The following is a 19,944-nucleotide window of genomic DNA, read 5'->3' on the forward strand; positions in this document are numbered from 1 at the left end:
TCTGGGGAAATCTGAACTACTGGAAGAATGACTAGCATTAGATTTTACCTACTGTTATAGCCTTGAATGAAAAGTATCTGTTTATCCAATCACTTCAAATACTGAACCATCTTTTCAATAAGTGTATTGTCCCACAATGCTTCTTCTCTTGAAAAAGAAAAAAAAAAGTGGCCCTGGAATTTCTTCCTAAATAGAAAAGGAAATATATGTGTTTGTGTATGAGAGAGAGAAATGGGGCTATATGTAGAACAATAGCTATGAAAAACACAAGAGAAGGAAAAAGATGGGAAATAAAAGGAAAAAAAGTACAAGAATATACAACACTTGTATACTAATCAAAAATAATTTGTGTGTGTGTATGTTTGTGTGTATGAATATACATACACACACATACTGGTTTTGGTATAGTGTGGTATATATGTGTGTGGCATGTATATTTTTGGTATATACAGTATATGTGTGTGTATGTGTATACACATATATACACACAGAGAGAGAGACCACTTTAGACCATTAAATTATTGATAATTTAATAATAAACTGTTAAGCATGCTATAGGACTTGGATCACTGCATAAAACTACAATATGAAAAAGAACAGGGGCAGAAAAAAATAGCAGAAATCAACCATGGATTTCCCAAAACTTGTCTGTGAATGTGTTCAATGAGAAGTCCCAAGATAATCACTAATACTGATTCAATAGCGTCAGTGATAGTACAAAGGGGGAGGAGGCATTTCATATCAATAAAGGCCAGGCAGTTGGCAAAATTCTTTGGGGTAGAGATTAAAAACTGGAGATTCTGTGCACAGTCAATGGTATCGTCCTAGTGCATAGGGAAGAGCGGTAGAAACAGAGAGAACACCAGTCTGAAACAGTACAGGCTTTATTTATTTATTTGTTAAATTTATCCCCGCCCATCTCCCCCTATGAGCCTCCAGATGGATTTCCCATCTCAAGTTTCTACTCCTTCCATATTCCCCCCCTGAAGCCAATGGCTGAACATTGGGAGGGGGATATTGTCCACTGGGGGCTCTGACATTACAATGTTAGATACATCAGGGGGTCTTCTTCATTTATTTCTTACTATCATGCATACACTAAGCCTCTCCAAAATGGAAAGAAAATGATTCTCCCTTCATTCCCCCCAAAAAAGGCATCACACGTTTTCCATGATTTGCCATGAAATGTTGAGAGCATGATGCCAGAAGGTCCCAAGAGCTGAAGGTAGAACATTGCAATCTACCCTTCTGTTTCCTAAATGATATTTTGTTTCATCCTTTCTTGGGAGGAAAGGTAACACAGGAAAAGGACAAACTTCAGGGTGTTTTGTTTTTGTTTTGCTTTAATTGAGTTGAAGAGGAAACCAACCGACCAATTCTTTCATCCAGCCAGAGGGCTTGGAAAGACTTTGAATCCTTGTGCATTCTAGCATGTTGGAATTACCAAGTTGTGTTTGTCTCTTTTTCCTCTTCTGCCCTGTTGCTCATCTGCTAGATCAGCTGCTTGGCAGGCAAATTCACTGTGATCCCCACTGTGTTGGAATTATTGGTATGTATGGAATTACTTGATACAAATAGATGAGAATTTCCTTTCTTTAGCCTTTGATCAGATTTTACCAAACTCTGCCCATTTCGTTCATCTAAGATTAGTAAAATTCAGATACAGCTGACAACAAGCTGTTGGCTTTACCTAGCACTACTAAATAGCGACAATCAGGGTGAATGTGTAAGAACCCAAAGGTTAGCTCAAAGACTATTTCAAGGGGTGCTTAAAGTTGTGGCTAATGTTGGGTTGAAATAACATCTTCCCTTGAAATTTAATGGAAGGGTGGGAAGCCAAGGAGACTTACATGACTGAAAAGGTGATTGTTCAGTAGAAGACAGGACATTCATATACACACACCTTTGTCCCTTTCTAGCAGTGTCCCAGAGAGCTGGTCTAGTGTAGTGGTTAAGGCACCAGGCTAAAAGCCAGCAGACTCTGAATTCTAGTCTTGCCTTAGACACAAGACCAGCTGAATGACCTTGGGCCAGTCACTCTCTCTCAGCTCTAGGAAGCAGGCAATGGCAAACCACTTCTGAAATCGTTCCAGGAAAGCTGCAGGGACTTGTCCAGACAATCACAAGGAGTCAACACTGACTCAAAGGCCTCCTGGGGGTAGGGAGTATCCTGGGGGGTAGGGGAGCCCAAACTGTTCAGTCTAATGAGAGCAGCATCAATCATACCTTTGCTGGCTGGGGAATTCTGGGAGTTGGAGTCCACACATCTGAAAGCTGCCAAGGTTGAGAAACACTGCAATAGAAGCTCTGTCCTTTTGTAAGTACATGGTGACATCATATGCATGTCTAAAAGGGGTGGAGTTTGAGATCCAATGGTACAACACCACTTTTGTCATGTTGATGAAAATAGTCAGAGCTACAGATCTCCATAGCCCTCTCATTTCTAAAAAAGAGCAAGAACGCTACTTTTTAACCAAGGCTGTTGGTTCACAGTATTAAAAACAACTTTCTACTTTAAAACTTGAGTAGGTCAGGCTTTTGAAAGCTTCCCTGTAAAAGATCAATCCAGATCCCTGGCAGAGTATATTTTTCTCTCTCCCTAACAGCCTTCTGGGTGGGGACAGAGATAAAATAGTACCAGAAGAGCCAACATGAAAAAGAAAATGAATGGGAGCTGCCGAGAAGGAGTGTTAGAAAAGAAGAAATAAAGAGAAATGGAATCAGCGGTGATCTCTATATGAAGAAACTACCATTCAACAGTTCGGCTTCATCACTCTGCCCATCCTGGATTATTAGGAGAAATATTAGCATTTGTTTGTCAAATCCTTTGTCATTCACCTTGTATTTTTAGAAGCTTAGGCTATGAAAAAGTAAATAGGAAAAAAAGCCAGCCAATCCCAATTTTATAGATGGTTAATAACTAAACCAAGGATATAAAATACAAAAGTGGAAGAAAAAGAGTCAGCCTAAACTTTTCCTGTGCATTCTTTAAATTTTTTGTTCAGATCTGCAGGATGCCCTGGCCGGTGCTACTAAGAAGGCAGCAACACTTCACAAGGTATTGAGATCCTTCTTTTAAATCATAATAATGATGACCATGATGATGATGCTAGGATTAAACTAACTGTGTTTTGGGGCTATTGTTTGGCGGGAGGGCTGCCTGGTTTCTATTATTGTGGTTGTTTTTAGCCTGGGCTGTTTCGTTTTGTTGATGTTTTTAACTACTTTGGCTATGTATTGGATTTTGTAAGCAGCCCAGAATCTACTGGAGCACCCAGCCGTAAGAGATCTCATGAAATAAATACTGATTGTCTCTTCTAATAAATTACATCAAATGACAACTGAGCAGAAAAGATCAATGTCCTCAACTTCCACTGTGACAAAGGCATAAATTGGGGGTTGGCCACAGGTACCCAACCCTTGGGTGTGATTCCCAAAGTGTCCTCTCCAGTCCCCAAAAACCTTGGTTCAGACTCCAGAGTGTCTTCAAAAGGTAAAAGAAAATCGTACTACTTCATATAAGAGAAGGTAAAGATATTAAATATGTGAAGAAAAATAAATTAATTCATATATATCATGCTAACTTATATTTCTTTTAATGTAGTTGTAATTACACTGTAAATTAGAGTGAACCGGTATTCCTAACAAAGCATGGGGTTAGATGTGATCTCCCAAATTGCTTTTCCATCTTTAAGATTCTATAGTTCTATGAATTTCAGTTTTTAGCTGAACTGCTCCTACTTTGTGCCTTTGTCCCATTCATTTATAGACTGTGGCCCTGACTCAACCATAGCCTGAAACTTTTACATTCTTCCAGTATAAGTCATTACCTTATAAAAAGGAACTGTAGAGGGCTTTGGTGAGAGCTGGCAAAATATCAATTTCTTTCTCAACCTGATCAATTCTAAATACATAGCCCCTTAGGACAGAATATATTTTAGATTATCCTGAGGCATCTCTTTCCAGGATAGAGAGCTCTAATAACTTCTTGAGGGGGAAAAATATAATTGTTTTATAATTTAAATTCTGTCTTAGCCAAAACATGTTATCTGCAAAGGAAATAAATCTCCATGTTGCTAGATTTTTGTAGTAAGGATGTTCCAGTTAGATGCCAAGATTTTCTCATTTGTGGAATGAGAAAGTTCATGGAACGGGGGAGGCACTTGTTTCAAAACAACATTTCAGTCTGCTCAGCCAAATTTTGGCAGTTCCTTAACAATACTAAAAAATTTGCCAACAAATAATCCGAGTGTGAAATATGAAATTCAACCATAAATAAAATGGTTGGGTATATTGGAGAGAAGGTAAAATAGTTAATCAAATTCCATTCTGAATGCAACCTGTATTGAAGTCCCACGAAGTCAAGAATCAGTAGGGAGCTGAGCCCAGCAATCATGGAGTTGTCTTGGCAACAGTACAGAAGTAGCCTAACCCCATGATTCCCCAAATGTCTCCCCTCCAATTATTAACCAATTTTCACCCTGCTTAACTTTCTGAGATCAGCCAAGGTTATTTCAAGATCATTCTAAGATCATTTGAGATCAGCTGGATGATTTCAAATGTTTCATAGTTGTTTTAGTTTGTTGTATGGAATTTGTCAGTAGCAAATCTACAATCGAGTGAAGAAATTTGCTGGGTTCAATTCTGCCTTGAAATTTCTCAAGAACATGTAGAAGAAAAGAACATGTCTGAGAACTACACCCATAAGAATGCCACTTTTTTCTTCTTATGATTGAAGAATGAAGACAATCCCTTATAAATGTTATTTCACATCTAATGGACCCCTCAGAGAATGCTGAAAAAAAGGGACCCTGGATTTTTGTGCTGACATGCCAATAAATTTGAGCACTCTTTAGCTCATATGATTTTCTAGACATAGCTTCATTTTGGTTTCAAATCACAGCATATGTTAATCTACTTTTGCAAAAATATATAAGAGTCAGAGATATAATTAAAATGTTAAACAATAGTCCTAAAATATGGAATTTGTCATTTTATTTGTCTATTGAGCCTGGAGCTCAGGAAAGAAGATAATACGATGGCAATGAATAGAATCTTATCCTCCTGATATTAATGGATGGATTCAACATATGAATCTGTTACCCATTTTTGAAAAGTCTTTATAGTCTAAAAATCAGGAAATGAAGGAGTGTTTCTATATTATCTAGATTTAATAGCAGGTGTAAGGATTGAATTAATTCCATATTGATGCAAATGGATATTATATGGATCTTCTTTATTTTCTCCTTTCTGTTACGTTCAGTTTATTTGAGTCACAAAAATGTTTATAGGATTCTTTTTAATGGTATAACCATCACTGTGTTTCTTTTTTGTTGGTCTTGCACATTATATGTTTCATTATATAACAAAAGCAATTAAAATAATATTTTTTAAAACCTGTAAGAATTTCACGGAAGTTCTCCTTTGCAGTCAAGGTTGAAAGCCTATTGTCTTTCATCCAACTGAATGAAAATTGGTAAATAAGAAAAAGTGTAGGAAATTTGCACACACTCCCTGCTCATCTAGTCCCTAATAAGTGCACTTACGAGAATGTCACAAATTTCCCTTCTCCTTTGAGGGAAATTGGAAGGTAAATTCTCTTTCATTCAGTTTGGGGAGGGTGGGCAATGTAAGATCATTTTTCAGCACAGAATGAGAGAAAAACCAGAGTGGTGTACTAAGAAGCACATCCCTGAAAAGATTTGACATTCCTTCCCACAAGCAGCTTCCAGTGCCTTTGGGATGGGGATGTTGATTACTTTCTGGAAAGATGATGAAAAATATCTGCTCCCTGTGCCTGAAACGCAGCCTCTCTTCTGCTGTAACAGTTTCATTCCTTAGGCTATTCTTGAAGGACAGTTGAACTCCTGCCAGATTTTTTCACTTGTCTGCCAAAATATGGACCTTTTACATTTAAAGTGGGGGGGGGGAGAGAAAAAGGGGGGGAAACTCAACTGTGAGAGATTGTCATAGGAACACACACAGAGAAACACACATATTCAGCTTAATATATATATGTTTTCCTGCTATTAAGCTGAAGCACAAAACAGAGTTCACCCTCTTTCAGCCTTGCGAGATAGTCCAGACAAAAAGCACGTCCAGAAGTACTAGCTCTAACTTTACTGTAACATTACATTATCTTCCAAGTCTGAAAGTCCATCTCTCTCCCCTCACCTTTACAGCCCAAGAAACTAGGGAGGGTCCCTTCTGGGATATTTGCCACATATTCCTTCCTTCTGTGGACTCAGCTGCTGCTTGTCTGACTGTGGTCTAGTCTGTGGCTCTTCTTCTTGTCTCCCAAGGTCATTCCCACATCTCATTACATCCTCTGCAAAAAAAATTAAGAAAGGTGAGCTCAGGAGCAAGTTATTTTGGTGGTGGCTCCTGTTCTTTGGAACATCTTAACCTCTGAAACTTGTAGAGTCCTCCCACACCTGTAATTTCAGGAGATCATGAAAACTGACTCTTTATCAGAGCATTTGGAAGGTAGAGCTGGAACTTGGAATGCTTTATCCCTGATTTTTTTTTATATGATGATGTTTTAATGTTGTTTCATGACTAATTAAGTTTTAATGTTTATTTATGTTATTTTTTTTTACTATTATTCTTTTAATTAGGCTGCCCAGAGTCTTGGGAACAAGGCAGGCTATAAATTGTGGTAAATAAATGTAGTGAGGATAGAGATATATGTCTGTGAAAGAGACAGGGAGAAAAAAAAAGAAAGAGAAAGAATGCAGTAGATTAATTAAAAGTGACAAAGAAGTTGCTGCTAGTGTCATCTGTTTCCAGCACTTGGCTGCCAAACACTGCAGACACATAGAGACATTAAGGTTTCTGTTTTCAACCCTGATTGCCAGGGATCCAGATGATCAGTTTGTTCCAGGATCTTCTGCAGCAGAAGCCCTATCATCTTCCCCCAAACCCTGAACTGGCATATTGACTAGGAAAATGTATTCTATAAAGATAAATGGGATATATATCACCAGAGAGGTAATATCTTCTTCTGAGGTTTAACTGAAATGCTGGTAGCCAAGGGTCTTGGAATATTAGAAAAATAATTGTATAATGAACCTCATGATCCTTTGCATTGAAACTTCACATAATGCAGAAGTGCAGATCCAGATCAATGATAGACCTAGGTGGTTAAAACCACGATTCATATTTTGAAAGGAAATCTGGATTTTTATGGGAAGAGCTAAACAAATTTACGGAGAAAATGAAAGAATCAAAAAAAGAAAACCTTGAGAGATAAATCAGATTATAACAAATACTGTATTTATCCATGGTTCAACAGACCAACCAGGCATTTAAAAAAAAAAAATGGGGAAGGTGTAGCATATGGAGAACCATCAGATCTGTCTAATTGAAATAAAATTCACTTTCCCATAAAACATCATATCTCCTTTTAGTGCTCAGGATCTAACACTTCTTTTTTAGTACGCTCTACAGAAAGTTGCAGAAAATAAAAAAAAATAAAACCTGCTTTAAGAGAAATTGGAGAGAACTTCTGAAGCAGCCTGAGAATAAGGCAGAAAAAGAGACTCCTCTTTTCACAGGGGAAGAGAACTGTGGGAGAAATACAGGTCTGATTTACGGATGTTATTAAGACCATCATGACATCATCATCATCATCATCATCATCATCATCATCATCATAATACAACAACAACAACAACAACAACAACATCTAATTGTGTCACAAAGACACATTGCTAAATGTTTTTAAAGGATATGGCCTCATAACATCACCTCCCTCATTCCCAGCCTGCTGCAGAGGCAGCCTGAAGTCATCTTCACTGACTTTCACTGTTAGACTGGTGTTTTCCCTCTTCTCCCAACACAAGTTAATGTGTGGAGTCCTTGGTGCTCTCTGAGCTTGGTTGTTTGCTTGTAGACATTTCATTACCCAACTAGGTAATATCATCAGTGCACTCTGATGATCAGAGCATCAGTGCAACACTGATGATGTTACCTAGTTAGGTCATGAAATGTCTGCAAGCAAACAACCAAGCTCAGAGAGCACCAAGGACTCCACAGTTCAACCCTGAGCTACAAATATTCTCCAGAATATATCCTCTAGAATATATTGGAACAACTCAACATTTTTTGGTTTTTTGGGTCAGCTCCAGGATGGGAGAAATGCATCTTGTTGTGTCCTTAAGGAAGTGCCCCGAGGTTTAACTGAGAAGCCCTTTAGAGTACTTGGCTTCTTCCATTATGTTGAAGACACTTATTGTAGGGCAACTATGGGGAGATGTATTGCCTTTGTGTTGCACCCATGAATTTCCAGCAAGCATAGAATAGCTCAAAGGGAAACAGGATGCTAGACTTCATGTTGTTGTTGTTTGAGTTAGTACATCAAAAAAGTATTTGGGAGTTGATAACCCCAATTCATCAATGCAGGCCTCAAGGTTATACCATGGATATGAATGCCTTTTCTCCCCCCATCCTGTTCTTCTTCCTCTCTCTTTCTCTCTTTCCTTGGTAATTATTTATTTTGTGCTTCAAACTCACCCAAAGCTCTGCAAGACGTCAAAGGAAACAGCATTCAGCTGCAAAACGGTTATTGCTGGTCACAGGATTGCTGATATATTAAGGAGAGCAAGGATGCAGAGATTTCAGGTCACAGCAAGCAGCAGCAGTTCAGTCTTGGTCTTATTAACATGGGAAAAGAAACGGTCTTAGCTTGGGTCACTTTTAATAAAGGGAATCCAAGCAGCAAAGGTTGGAATGTGCATCTCCTTCAAAGAATGGCCCAATGACACAAGTCTGACAGTAGTTTTGACAGGTCCAACTCATCCGGAGGAAAAGTTTAGAAAGGCTGAAGTAAATTGAATAGCAATGTTTAACTATAAGATGTCTTTGGAACCCTGCTTGGTTGAAAAGAAAGGTGAAAAGCAAGTAAAATACTACCACAATGCATTTTCAACAGTTTCATACAGTGTCAAACAATTGCAAATGTAGCAAGCAAAGCCATTTTTATTTAGGGTGCATTTCAGCCTTGCAAGGTGACTATTAATCCTAGATCTCTGCAGTTTGTTCAAATCATATAAAGACTTCAGAATTCTTCTAAGCCCAGAAAATGCTGTGCCATAAAAACAAGTCACCATATTTCAATTACAGTTCAGGAAAAGCATACTGTTCCTCAGCATCTGATCCTACATTTGATATCTTTGGCAGATGGACTCCTGAGCTGACTCCATGGCAGGGTACTACATGATGGTCCATGCAGCTCTAATGGTGGCCTACAGTTGCAAGCTGCAGTCATCAAACACTGAATGGACCCTTCCGAACCAACCTGTGGAATTTCTAGGAATATATTCATTCCTTACATTTATTTCCCACCTTCCTTTCATTCTGAAACTCAGCACCATTCATGAAGCCCCCAGGTATCCTGCCTTCAGAGGCATGATCAAGGAAAGATCGGCTTAGCTTCAAGAAATCAGGGGTAGAGAACTTGTGTTTCTGCAGATGTAATAAACTACAGCCCTTCAGCATTTCTCATTACTGATGTTGCTGGAAATTGTCATTCAAGAATAAGTGGAGAGAGAAAGATGGGCTGGTATGCACAGAGATGAGGTACTACACTCAACCAATATAGACGGAAAAGGTCACTAAAATTTTAGCTGCTTTTGATGCTTGTTTCGCAAACTCTTGGCACATCACTTCAAGAGATGATGCTCAAGGGAATGCAGTCCTTAACAGAAAAAAATAAAGGGGGGCGCGGGAGGAGGTTCCTTATCCTTCAGACAGCCATTTCCAGATAGAACAGGCTAAATGGATTAATGCTCTAATCTCCTTTGAATTTCAGTTTAGGTGAAATATGATGATATTTCTTTCAACATTCTTTGGGCTGTGTCAGTGATATCTTTAATGCGCGCCACAAATAGAAAACGTGGTACGCAGGAAAATCCCTTATGGAACACAAACAAAAGGAGGGAGGGACGGAGGGACACACAAACTTGGTATTCTCCTCTCTTCTCTGTTACTCTTCACTGCTGGTAGTTGGTGCCACATTCTACTTTAACCTCTTCCTTTCCACTTCTCAGCTTGCTCAACCGCTCAGGGACCACCCAGAGACCAGGACAAAATCTATCCAGCTGCCTCAGATTTGGATGGCTTCTCCAAAATGGCAATCCAACTAAATTGCAGAGAGACTACTATCAGCCTCTAGGCACACATTTTCTCCAGCCATGCTGGAAAACCATCCACTACAAAAAGAAGGTGCTTTTTGACATCACCGAAAGTACTCCTCAAAAGCTAAAGCTTTTCAGACTAGCCCTGATTTCAATGCAGACCTGCCAAGGACCTTCACATTTTTTCAATGATTTTGCGGTGCCTGAACATAAATAGGAGAAGGGCACGCTAATAAAGAGAGGTGCTTTCTCTTGAAGAATATGTGTTGTTTTCCTCTGCTGCTCCAGGAAGCTGTTTAACAAGAAAAATAATAAATATTTTCATGCTTTTTTACATATTCCAGAGCAAACATGTTCACGATACGAAGATGGGGAAAGGCATTCCTATGCACCACTAAACCCTGGAGGAAAGATGACTCTTTCTCAAAGAATTCTAATGCCCTTCAGTAGAAACCAAGATGCACAGTGCTCAGAGTCAGCGCTTCACTCCACCTTTCCAAGAAGGTGAAGTCACAAATGGTAGAGAGGTTTAGTTCCAGGATGGACCAAGCCAGAGCTGTTGTGCAGTGTGACAACTTCGCAAGATTTCTTTTCTCTTCCAAAATGTATACTTGAAAAAAAGGCAGGCCTTTGTTTTAAAGAGATCACTGCAGTGGTGAATGCCATACAACATTAAATGTGTGTTTCATAACAGCAAAATTGCTGTAACTATTCAATGTGCAGTAGAATGTGCACAAAATGTTACAGCCAGACAATCTGCCATGTCTTCTTCTATGGGATCCATTCTGTCCCCCCATTTCCATTTTCCAAACTGTTTTCTTCCCAACTTGTCATCGTTCCTTGACTATTAACCATGTTCACTCTATTCTGAACTCTTTTAATGTTTATTTTTGTTTTAACAATTTGTACATGGATGGGTATTTTCCCATATTTCTACAACTTTGGGGTCCCCTGAACTTATTGGTATCTCATGGAGAGGGAGAACTCAATAGTAGATAGGAAATTGTGAACTAATTGCTACCAAAAATATTAATACTTTCAATTGAACACTTCTAGATTCCCTTTAGAACCCTAAAGGCTGAAGCTGGTGATGAAGCTGAGTCAGGGCAGAGTAAGGCATTTTGTAACCATGGGACCTTCGAGGCTGGGAAACAAACAGATACATGGTCCTTGATTTAAACAGGCAGAAGGAAGTGGGTCAAGATTCAAATATGGGGAGTGATGTATCTGTAGGTCAGGTTTTCTGCATGCAGCCTGATACAGAACTTTGTTCTATGTATGGCTTCTTAACAGTCTGCAATAAATCCACTGATTGTGTCTGCTTAAGGTCTAGTCTATCTGTCCAAACTTAGATGCGTGGCAAAGGGCTGGCAAAACGTAGGATCTATGGGTTCCACATCATCTTCTAGCATTCGCATCCATACCTCTTTCCTATTTCAGACTCAGCCTTGGGAGCTGTTGAACTATGTCTTGCAAAGCCAGACAGAATATCATGAAACACCAGTATAACACAATGAAAGAATGGCATCATGAATCGTAATGGGAGATTTTATGTATTTTCTGAACCAACAGGAGATGTTGAACAGTGAAGTTCTTTACAGAAAAGAAAATGCAAGGAAAAAGCTGGAAAACCTGAAACATCTACTTCACTCCAAACCTCTACCAGAAACAAAATTACCGAGACAAAGAAAAGTATGACAGTTGTCCAGCCAGGACTTTTTCTAGCCCTACCAGAAAATGTCAGGAATTGAATTGGGAGCTTTCTGCAACCAAAGTATTTGCTCATCCATGGAACCTATGCAGTGCCGTATCTCTCCATAAGAAGACACATCACTAGGAATCTGTCTCCCTTCCTTTCACTCCCCATAAAAACTGAAGACCCATTTGCAAAATACCCTCTGATACTTTTTTCCCCTCCCGCTGTTTGGTATTTTCTTCCCATTCGTTGTTGCTAATGTTTGCAATGGCAGAAGGAAAGACAGACATACCACTGGGTGGTGCAAATGGAGGTTGTAACTGCTGAGAAATGATTAAAGTATTTGACCTACCTTGAGAGGACCTGCTATAATAATCCCACCCTGCCAAAACTTTTCTGATCACAGCGAAGGTCATTTTGAAGGTATTTACACAGAGGTCTAACTGATATAGAACAAAACCCTCTCCCTCCTTCTCCTTCTATGACATTACAATATTAACAGCAAAAAGAAAGGAAAAAGGTTTGGGGGGGGGAATCTGTATTGAAGAGCAACAGGAGCAATGTGTCTCAGGCTTTAGCTGTCACTAGCAAAGCAGCAGATGAAGTGATGACCTGTTTCCTCTTTGCTGGGGAACTTGGTGTTCAGCCCTGTTCTCTGCTTCCACTGAAGGCCCAGAGTAGTGTGGTGGGACAGGTTTGAGTCTGGCTGCTCACTGCTTAGAGACAAAAGTCTTCTTCAGAGCTGGGAAAGGGGAAGGAAGGGGTATCCATCCACCTATGTTGGCCTCTGCTTCTGCTTTCCCACTTTCAACCCTTTAAGGGACATTCCTGGATTTCTCTGTCCATGTCCCCAAAGTCTACTTCTTGGTCAGAGCAGCTATCAGTGTTATAATCCACTTCATCCCCACAAGGAAGTTCATCATCGGTCTCCAGGCTGCAGCTGTTGTTGCTTCTGCCAGAGATTCACACACACAAAGAAAACAGAACATTGAATTGGATGGAGAGGGAAGCAAAAAGATGTTCAGTTTCAACTTGTAAGGCATCCAAGCACATATTGCAAATTCTGGGCTCAGTGGATAAGGAAAAGATTAGTATAACAAAGTCAAAGCCAGCAAAAGTCACTCCTTTTATAAAACTATCCTGAGAACTAATGACTTACTTTTGGTGCCATCAGACTTGATGTTAAGGCATATTGTGAGTGGTTTATACAAACATTGTGCTGAAATCTGCCTGCAATTTCAAAAAAGTTCCCTTCCCTGGCAACAAACAAAATAACCCCAAAAACCTTCTGTTTGCTATCCCCTTCTCAAAATGTTTAAGCATTTCTTTTGAATTTTTCTTTTGATTTTTTTAAAGCTTATTTTCTCATTGGAGGTAGCAGAAATGCTAGCTCTCCATTGTTGCTTTCTGTTTCCTTCACTTGGGAGCTTCCTTGACTGCCCTCACTTTGCAATCTGAAAAAGGCCATGGGAGGAGTTCTCCATCATAATGTCTTCCTTTAGGAAGGATGGACATTCATGGAGTCCTCAGGCTGATGGAGAGAGGACTATACAGTGAAGATAGGACATCCACACACCCATTTTTGGCTATCCCCTAATACTCCAATCGTGAACGCTTCATCAACATGCTTTCCTCCTTTCATAGTACAATTTGGAAACAAAAACCTCTTTTGTCACATCGACTAAGTGGTAGAGAATAGGCAGGAGAACTGTTTGCTATGGCAACGGTTATAGCATATGGGGGAGAACTAGAAGAGGAAATGCTATGTATGCTGTCTTGAGCTCCTGGAAGAAAAGTGAAATATAAATCTGTTAAACTCAGTTAGCTCTTTATCAATGCCCAAGTAAATAATGTTGTTTGTCTAAACTCTAAAAGAAACCACCATTTTCTATTAATGATGCTTTTAGCATGTTCATCTTCATGTCTTCTTCTCAATTCCTTTACCCATGCAATCTACAGCTTCCAAAATTTAATTTTTAGGGGTGCATCTGGTTACTAAGAAGTTTCAGTGAGAAGATATTTCAGGATATTCCACCTTCTTTTCCTGAGCAATTTCACTTGCCTGGCTTCCCTCAGAATTAAGAAAGAACATTTCCCTTAAGTAGAAAGTTTGTCACAAATGAGTCCTCCTCTGCCCCCACCAACCCCCCCCCCCCGTTGCCATTAGAAGAAAGCTAGAAAGTTGGAAGCCACTAGTATGAACTCCATTCTAATACTGTATATCGTTTTGTGTCATCAATGTATCATTATGCAGAGGTTAGTTGACCTGCACATTTAAATCTAACATCCCCTAACCCCTATCAAGTGTGGTTTATAACAGTCTCAGAGCAATTTGCAGCTTTAGGATGTGATAAATAGAATTCCTTGTTTTGATTTTTCATTTGCATATTTATTGAGCCATGACTTGATCTTAATTAGTTCTGCTTTGAATGTGTCTGATTGCCGGCTAGTTTGTGTTTCCTGAAAGACTGCTTTGTTGGAGTAGAGTTCCATATTCTTGCTGACATAACCAAAACAAGAGAAAAGACGAATCCAATGGGGCTGGTATTTATTCTGATGTCAAAAATTTCTCTCGCGCTGGCTTTCAAACAGCACTTCCTGTTCTATTAAAGGCACTCAAACTTCTGAAGCCAACCACCCAGATGAATTGCACTGAGGATATCCCAAACAGCCTCAATTTTCTCCTAAGAATAGGAAATAATATATTTGCTGAGTGTTAGCCATTTACTGGCTAGCTGAAAGTATTGGGAGAAGGTGATCAATCAGGAAGGGGGGGAAAAACCCCTAATTCATATTTTTAAACCAACTATTTTGAGCTCAGCACATATTTGGAGTTTTGAGAACATATTATGGTCTCGCTTTCAAAAACACAGCCACAGGGGCAAGAAAAGAGCAGGTTGGCTTTTCATAAAATGTCTTTAACGGTGGGCATGCATTCATTTGGGAAAGTTTATATAAAAGGCCTCCAGGAGGAAAAATGGCTCTTTTTGTACATCCAAATATGTGCATGAAAATACATAAGAATATTTATGCTGACTCTTTAAAAAAAGATGCAAAAATGGTACAGAATGACTTGTGTCTTTATGCAACAGCAACGAAGAGTGTGGAAAGCAATTTGGCTCCAAAACATCCCAAGATAAATAGCAGTAAACTAAGCATATCCTGAGTCCCCAAGACTATGCCTATTCCCTGTGGATAAGGACTCCAGAGTTCTTCCCGAAGTTGCTTATCTTACAGAAAAAATATTATTCAACCAAGCATTAATCATCCCAACTGGATTTCATTAAGTGAATGTGCTTCTTAAATTAAATGAAAATGGCCCCACCACATTTTTTGGAGCATGGCCACTGGCATGTCACTCAAAGGCAGAGTTTGACTTTTAGTGCAGTTAGTAGAGGGCAATGGCTTAACTGAGCATAAGGCAGCTCTCTTTTCTATGGATATTTTGGAATAGAGGTAGCCCAGGTTCACTGTACATCTCTTGCGATTCTCCAGACTTCAGGAGATCCATATCTCACCAACAGAGACTTTGTTATTGTGGTCATATTTTTTTTTCTCCAAGAATATGAGCTCTTTTTATTTATTTATTTATTTACTTACTTATTTTAAGCATAACTCAAATAGATATGGATATTGATCAGTTAGATAGATGCAGGGGTTGGGGATACAAATGGAATGGAAGAGGAGGATGTATCCCTAATATATATATATATTTTTAATCACCTTGCTGTTCTTTTCCTACTTTTTTTGTACGTCAATATTTCAGCAAGAAATGTATAAATAATAATCAAAAAGATAGATGGATTCAGTGATTAGGTGAATAAAATCTATTAGGCTTTGTCACTCATTACCTTGGAACAGTGGTGTCTGGGGGAATGTCAAAATCTGCAAGATGGCACATAGATCTTCTGCAAGATCTATGTTGATGCATCCACCATCCTGCAGATTTTGACTCCCCACCACACTCCAGGGGACATCTCTGTTCCAGGGTAATGAATGTCAGAACCTAACCGAGACTGCCAGAAGGCTGATTTACATGACCAGATTATCATGGGCAAATACGGGCCACTGACCATTTCTCAAGGGCAAGAACACATGATGTCATCTTCTATCCACACCAAACCCACTAGGAATACAACCTCTCCCATCTTTTTCTGCTAGACATCCGAAGCAGACTTTTCTGACTTGGGCCAGCTCAAGCACTGGCATCCTATTTGCCTGCTACACTTCATTTCTCTGTAAGCCAATGCCTCCTCTTCAGTTGGCTCTTGTGCACTGTGGCAAGAATGATGCCCCTTCCTCTCCAGTAACTGTTCCCCACCCTCCATGGCTTCCTTTCCTTTCCTTTCCTTTCCTTTCCTTTCCTTTCCTTTCCTTTCCTTTCCTTTCCTTTCCTTTCCTTTCCTTTCCTTTCCTTTCCTTTCCTTTCCTCTCCTCTCCTCTCCTCTCCTCTCCTCTCCTCTCCTCTCCTCTCCTCTCCTCTCCTCTCCCCTCCCCTCCCCTCCCCTCCCCTCCCCTCCCCTTCCTCTTCCCCTTCCCCTATTCACTAGAAGCTATTCTGTTTTGTTGTTTTTACAAATTCACTAATGGAGCAATAAAACAATGGACCTGTCTTTTGTTTTAGAAGTAAACTAATGAAACAATGAAACAATGTACCTATCTTCTCTCTGTCTCTCTCTCTCTTTTTTAAAGATTCATTGATGGAACAGTGACTCATGGACCTATTTAAAAAAATTGGCAAGAATTCTGCCATTTTCATTTTCTAGCCCAAGGGACAGGAAAAAATTCCATAAAACTTTTATTTACGCTCTTTCCGTAAAACAGTTTTTTTATGTTAAAAAAAACTTCCATAAAACAGTGCTGTCTTTTGTTACTTTTTTTAACTAGTCCAGGAGGGGTAAAAAAGCAGGGGTATCTATCAATCAGGTCCAGACAGAACATCCAGCCATCACTGTGGCCAATGCAAAGGAACGGGTTGAAATCCAGAAAGGGTTTTCAAAACTGGCTAGATTTCTGGCCAATTTACACATAAGATTAAGGCTGTAATGCAGAGAAGTTTAAGGTAAGGGAAAAATATTACTTTAATACCAGTAAGTGTAAGCATGACTTCATCCTTTCGGACTGGGGACAAAGAGAGAGGCAACATCATGGGGATATGGCAGAAAAAGATATTGCCAAAGTGTATTTGTGCCAGGTTGGGTCCAGGAGGGACAGGTCCACGGTGCTGGGTAGCTAAGCCCATTAGAAAGCAGTGATTTAACACAACTTTAGATTTGTAGAGTTTTGAAAAGAGAACCATCAGGAAAAAAAATCAGACCACCTAAGGGCCATCGACTGCCGATAAAAAAGGAATACCCAGAAATGGATATTTCCATAAGTCCCTAGTCTGTGCTTCTGAATAAACACTATCATCATCTAATACACATTTGTAGACTGTGCTTTTATGCTGGAGTTTACTTGTTTTCACTCCAATTGTGCAGGGGCACCTATTCTTAAATTTTTAATGCTGTTCTTTAGGCTTATAAATGGTCAAGCATTCAAAATGGTTTTTGGATGAAAGAAAAATAACTTCAGATGATATTCAAGAGTATAATACATTCTGGATGGGGAGTGATGAGCAAAAACTGTGCCTGTGCTTCTGAATACCAGTGACGTATTCCATTTCCTACAGTGCATTATAATAATTCACAATAGAGCTGAACAATTGTCTGTCTGTCTATTGATTGATCGATCGATCTATACATCCATTCATCCATCTACCTATTCATCATCTCTCACCTAGAATGTAGACTTGAGACATTTGCACTCAGGTAAGTGGACTGAACTCTAGGCCACTGCTGCTTGCTTTCTTTTATTTTATCTAAAGATTTTTATATCATTCTTTAGACAAAAAATTCTGGATAGAGGACATGGCAATACCTGGAGACAGCAGAATAAAATGGAAAGAACTGGAGAAAATCACAAAATACAAAGACCTGCAAATAGTAATAGAACGACTGTGGCAAAAGAAAGCAAAGATAGTACCAATAATTATGGGTGCCTTAGGTGCAATCCCAAAACATCTGGAGCACCTCTTGAAGACCATCAGCTTTGACAAAATCACCATCGATCAATTGCAAAAGGCAATTTTACTTGGAACAGCTTACTTCCTGCGACAATAACCTTTAACACCATCAAACAACAACACCTGCCTATCCCAGATCCTTGGGAAGGACTCAATAGGTGGATAAAAATTCCAAATCCAGTCTAAACATCTGGCTGACTGTTTGACCAACCTTAACAATAATATGGTGAGTAGGAGAGCTAGAGAAAGGCCACAAGTTCTGGGTTTAATCTTATGTTCAATCATTAATTTTCTTTTTACAGGAGAAAAAAATCTTTCTGTCAGTGCTGCATGAACATCACATCTTTTATCATCTGATAGCTTTAGGCCAAGCAAGCATTAATAAAACAAACTGACTTGAACAGATGCGTGGCAGCTGGGAAACAAACAGAGGGAGGGTTGAGCCTCTGCACAGATCTCCAGCATTCCTTATTTTTTACTTTTAATTTTTCCCCCTCAATTTCCCCCTTGGATAAAAAGAAGGCAGCAGTTACATTTTGGCATCCAGCTCCTGAAATGATCTGGGTGGGGAAAACATTAACTAGTTTCTCGACCTACTGATATGCTTATTCCCACATTGCTGCTCAACAACAGAAGTGGGTAACTTGAATCATCCATAGGGGCACTTTTTTTCACTTGTTCTAATTCACAAGAGTGGCATCACTATGGTAACTACAGAACAACATTTTTATAATGGTTTTAACTCGGTGTTTTCTCTTTTTCTAAAAAAAACAGGCTTTGATGGCCCCTAAGTTGTATCTTTCTGCATCTCATAGCATTCTTTCTTCTTCTCCAGTATCATAGCACCACAGTTCTGCACCACAATCTCTCATAAAACTCTTTGAACCTCATGTACACTCACTCCACCCCCAGCTCATCTTGCTTCTCTCTATTTTTGCACCAACTTGGTCCCATTCAGGTCCTCCATTTGCAAGTATCTTCTCATACCCATTTCTCAACTGCTCTCTCCCTAAACCACATTTCACTAGCTCAAGATTACATGGTTCTCTCTATACCCTATTGCCCTTTATTGTATGTATATCTTATTCTTTGGATCTCTTTCCCCTTTTCCCAACAAAGAAGGAAGGCTTTCTTTCTACAGTACCTCTCTCATTTCTTGGCTTCCCTTTCCACCAGTGTAGTATCCTTAGATGTATTATGCAATATATAGAGCTGGAAGTTTCTCACACTTAGACAAGACTATGGGGCCTTCCATAGGTAAACTCATTAATCCAAGATTTAGTGCTGTATTATTCATGTTCTGTATTATGCAGTGGGGCTTCAAGAGCTGAATGAAAGCTGAGCCAATTAACTCCAAAATTTAATCAACTTTCAGTCCCTTAGATGTGCTGCAACAATTTCTTGGGGATCCCCGCTTTGTTCTACCTCTATTGGTATTTCTGCCTTCCATGCAGAAGCTAAGGTGCAGTGGTTTCTTCACCTTCCCATTGTTCCCATTCTTCTTCTAATGGTGACTTAGTATCTTCTGTAGCTCCAGCTAGTCTGGACTGTAAGTGTGGTTAATGATATAACAGTCAAACTCAAGAAATTACAAATACAAGGATTTATAATGCAGCTGGCCAACTACTCTGGTAATGGCTGGTGTGGGTCTTCCAGGCTGTGTGGCCGTGTTCTGGAAGTTTTGTTTCCTAACGTTTTGCCAGCATCTGAGACCGGCATCTTCAGAGGACAGGAGCACAGACAGGAGCAGTTCTCTCTGTGCCCAGAGTGATGTGACCCTTTTGTGGGTATTTATAGAGATCTGGGGGGGGGGGAAGGGGGGATTGAGGGGGATTGGGGGGGTTGGGTTACTGAGTGGCTGCTTGTTTTGGTGTCAGAATATGTGTGCAGAATACACATATTGATATATGCAATCATTAGGTAGACTGGAGTAGACAACTTAACCAACTAACTTCTGCAACTTGACAAACAAAATTTACAGAGAAAAATGTTTTAATCATTTTGAAAATCCTTAATTATCCAAAGGCCCTTCATGTATTCAATATTGA

At 39.5% G+C, this 19,944-nt stretch overlaps 1 protein-coding gene across 13 annotated transcripts in view; it reads right to left on the minus strand.

Annotated features, from left to right (window-relative positions):
* AGBL1 (AGBL carboxypeptidase 1) overlaps window positions 1-19,944 on the minus strand; it is a 484,353-nt gene that overhangs the window by 136,030 nt on the left and 328,379 nt on the right. For 3 of the 13 annotated variants that reach the window (XM_088136390.1, XM_088136387.1, XM_088136389.1), the window contains one exon: window positions 8,028-12,784. The exons of 7 other annotated variants lie outside the window; for them this stretch is intronic. In XM_088136390.1, the coding sequence (XP_087992516.1) occupies window positions 12,640-12,784 (145 nt within the window). In that variant the 3' untranslated portion in view covers window positions 8,028-12,639. Of the gene's footprint in view, window positions 1-541; window positions 6,329-8,026; window positions 12,785-19,944 lie in introns of those variants that run through there. 3 more of the 13 variants (XR_015795336.1, XM_088136392.1, XM_088136391.1) reach the window with 3 other exon arrangements.

The sequence above is a fragment of the Python bivittatus genome, unplaced genomic scaffold (genome assembly GCF_059951505.1).
Source record: "Python bivittatus isolate LINGU-HERP-01145 unplaced genomic scaffold, Pbiv_v1 ctg000140_np1212, whole genome shotgun sequence".
NCBI lineage: Eukaryota > Metazoa > Chordata > Lepidosauria > Squamata > Pythonidae > Python > Python bivittatus.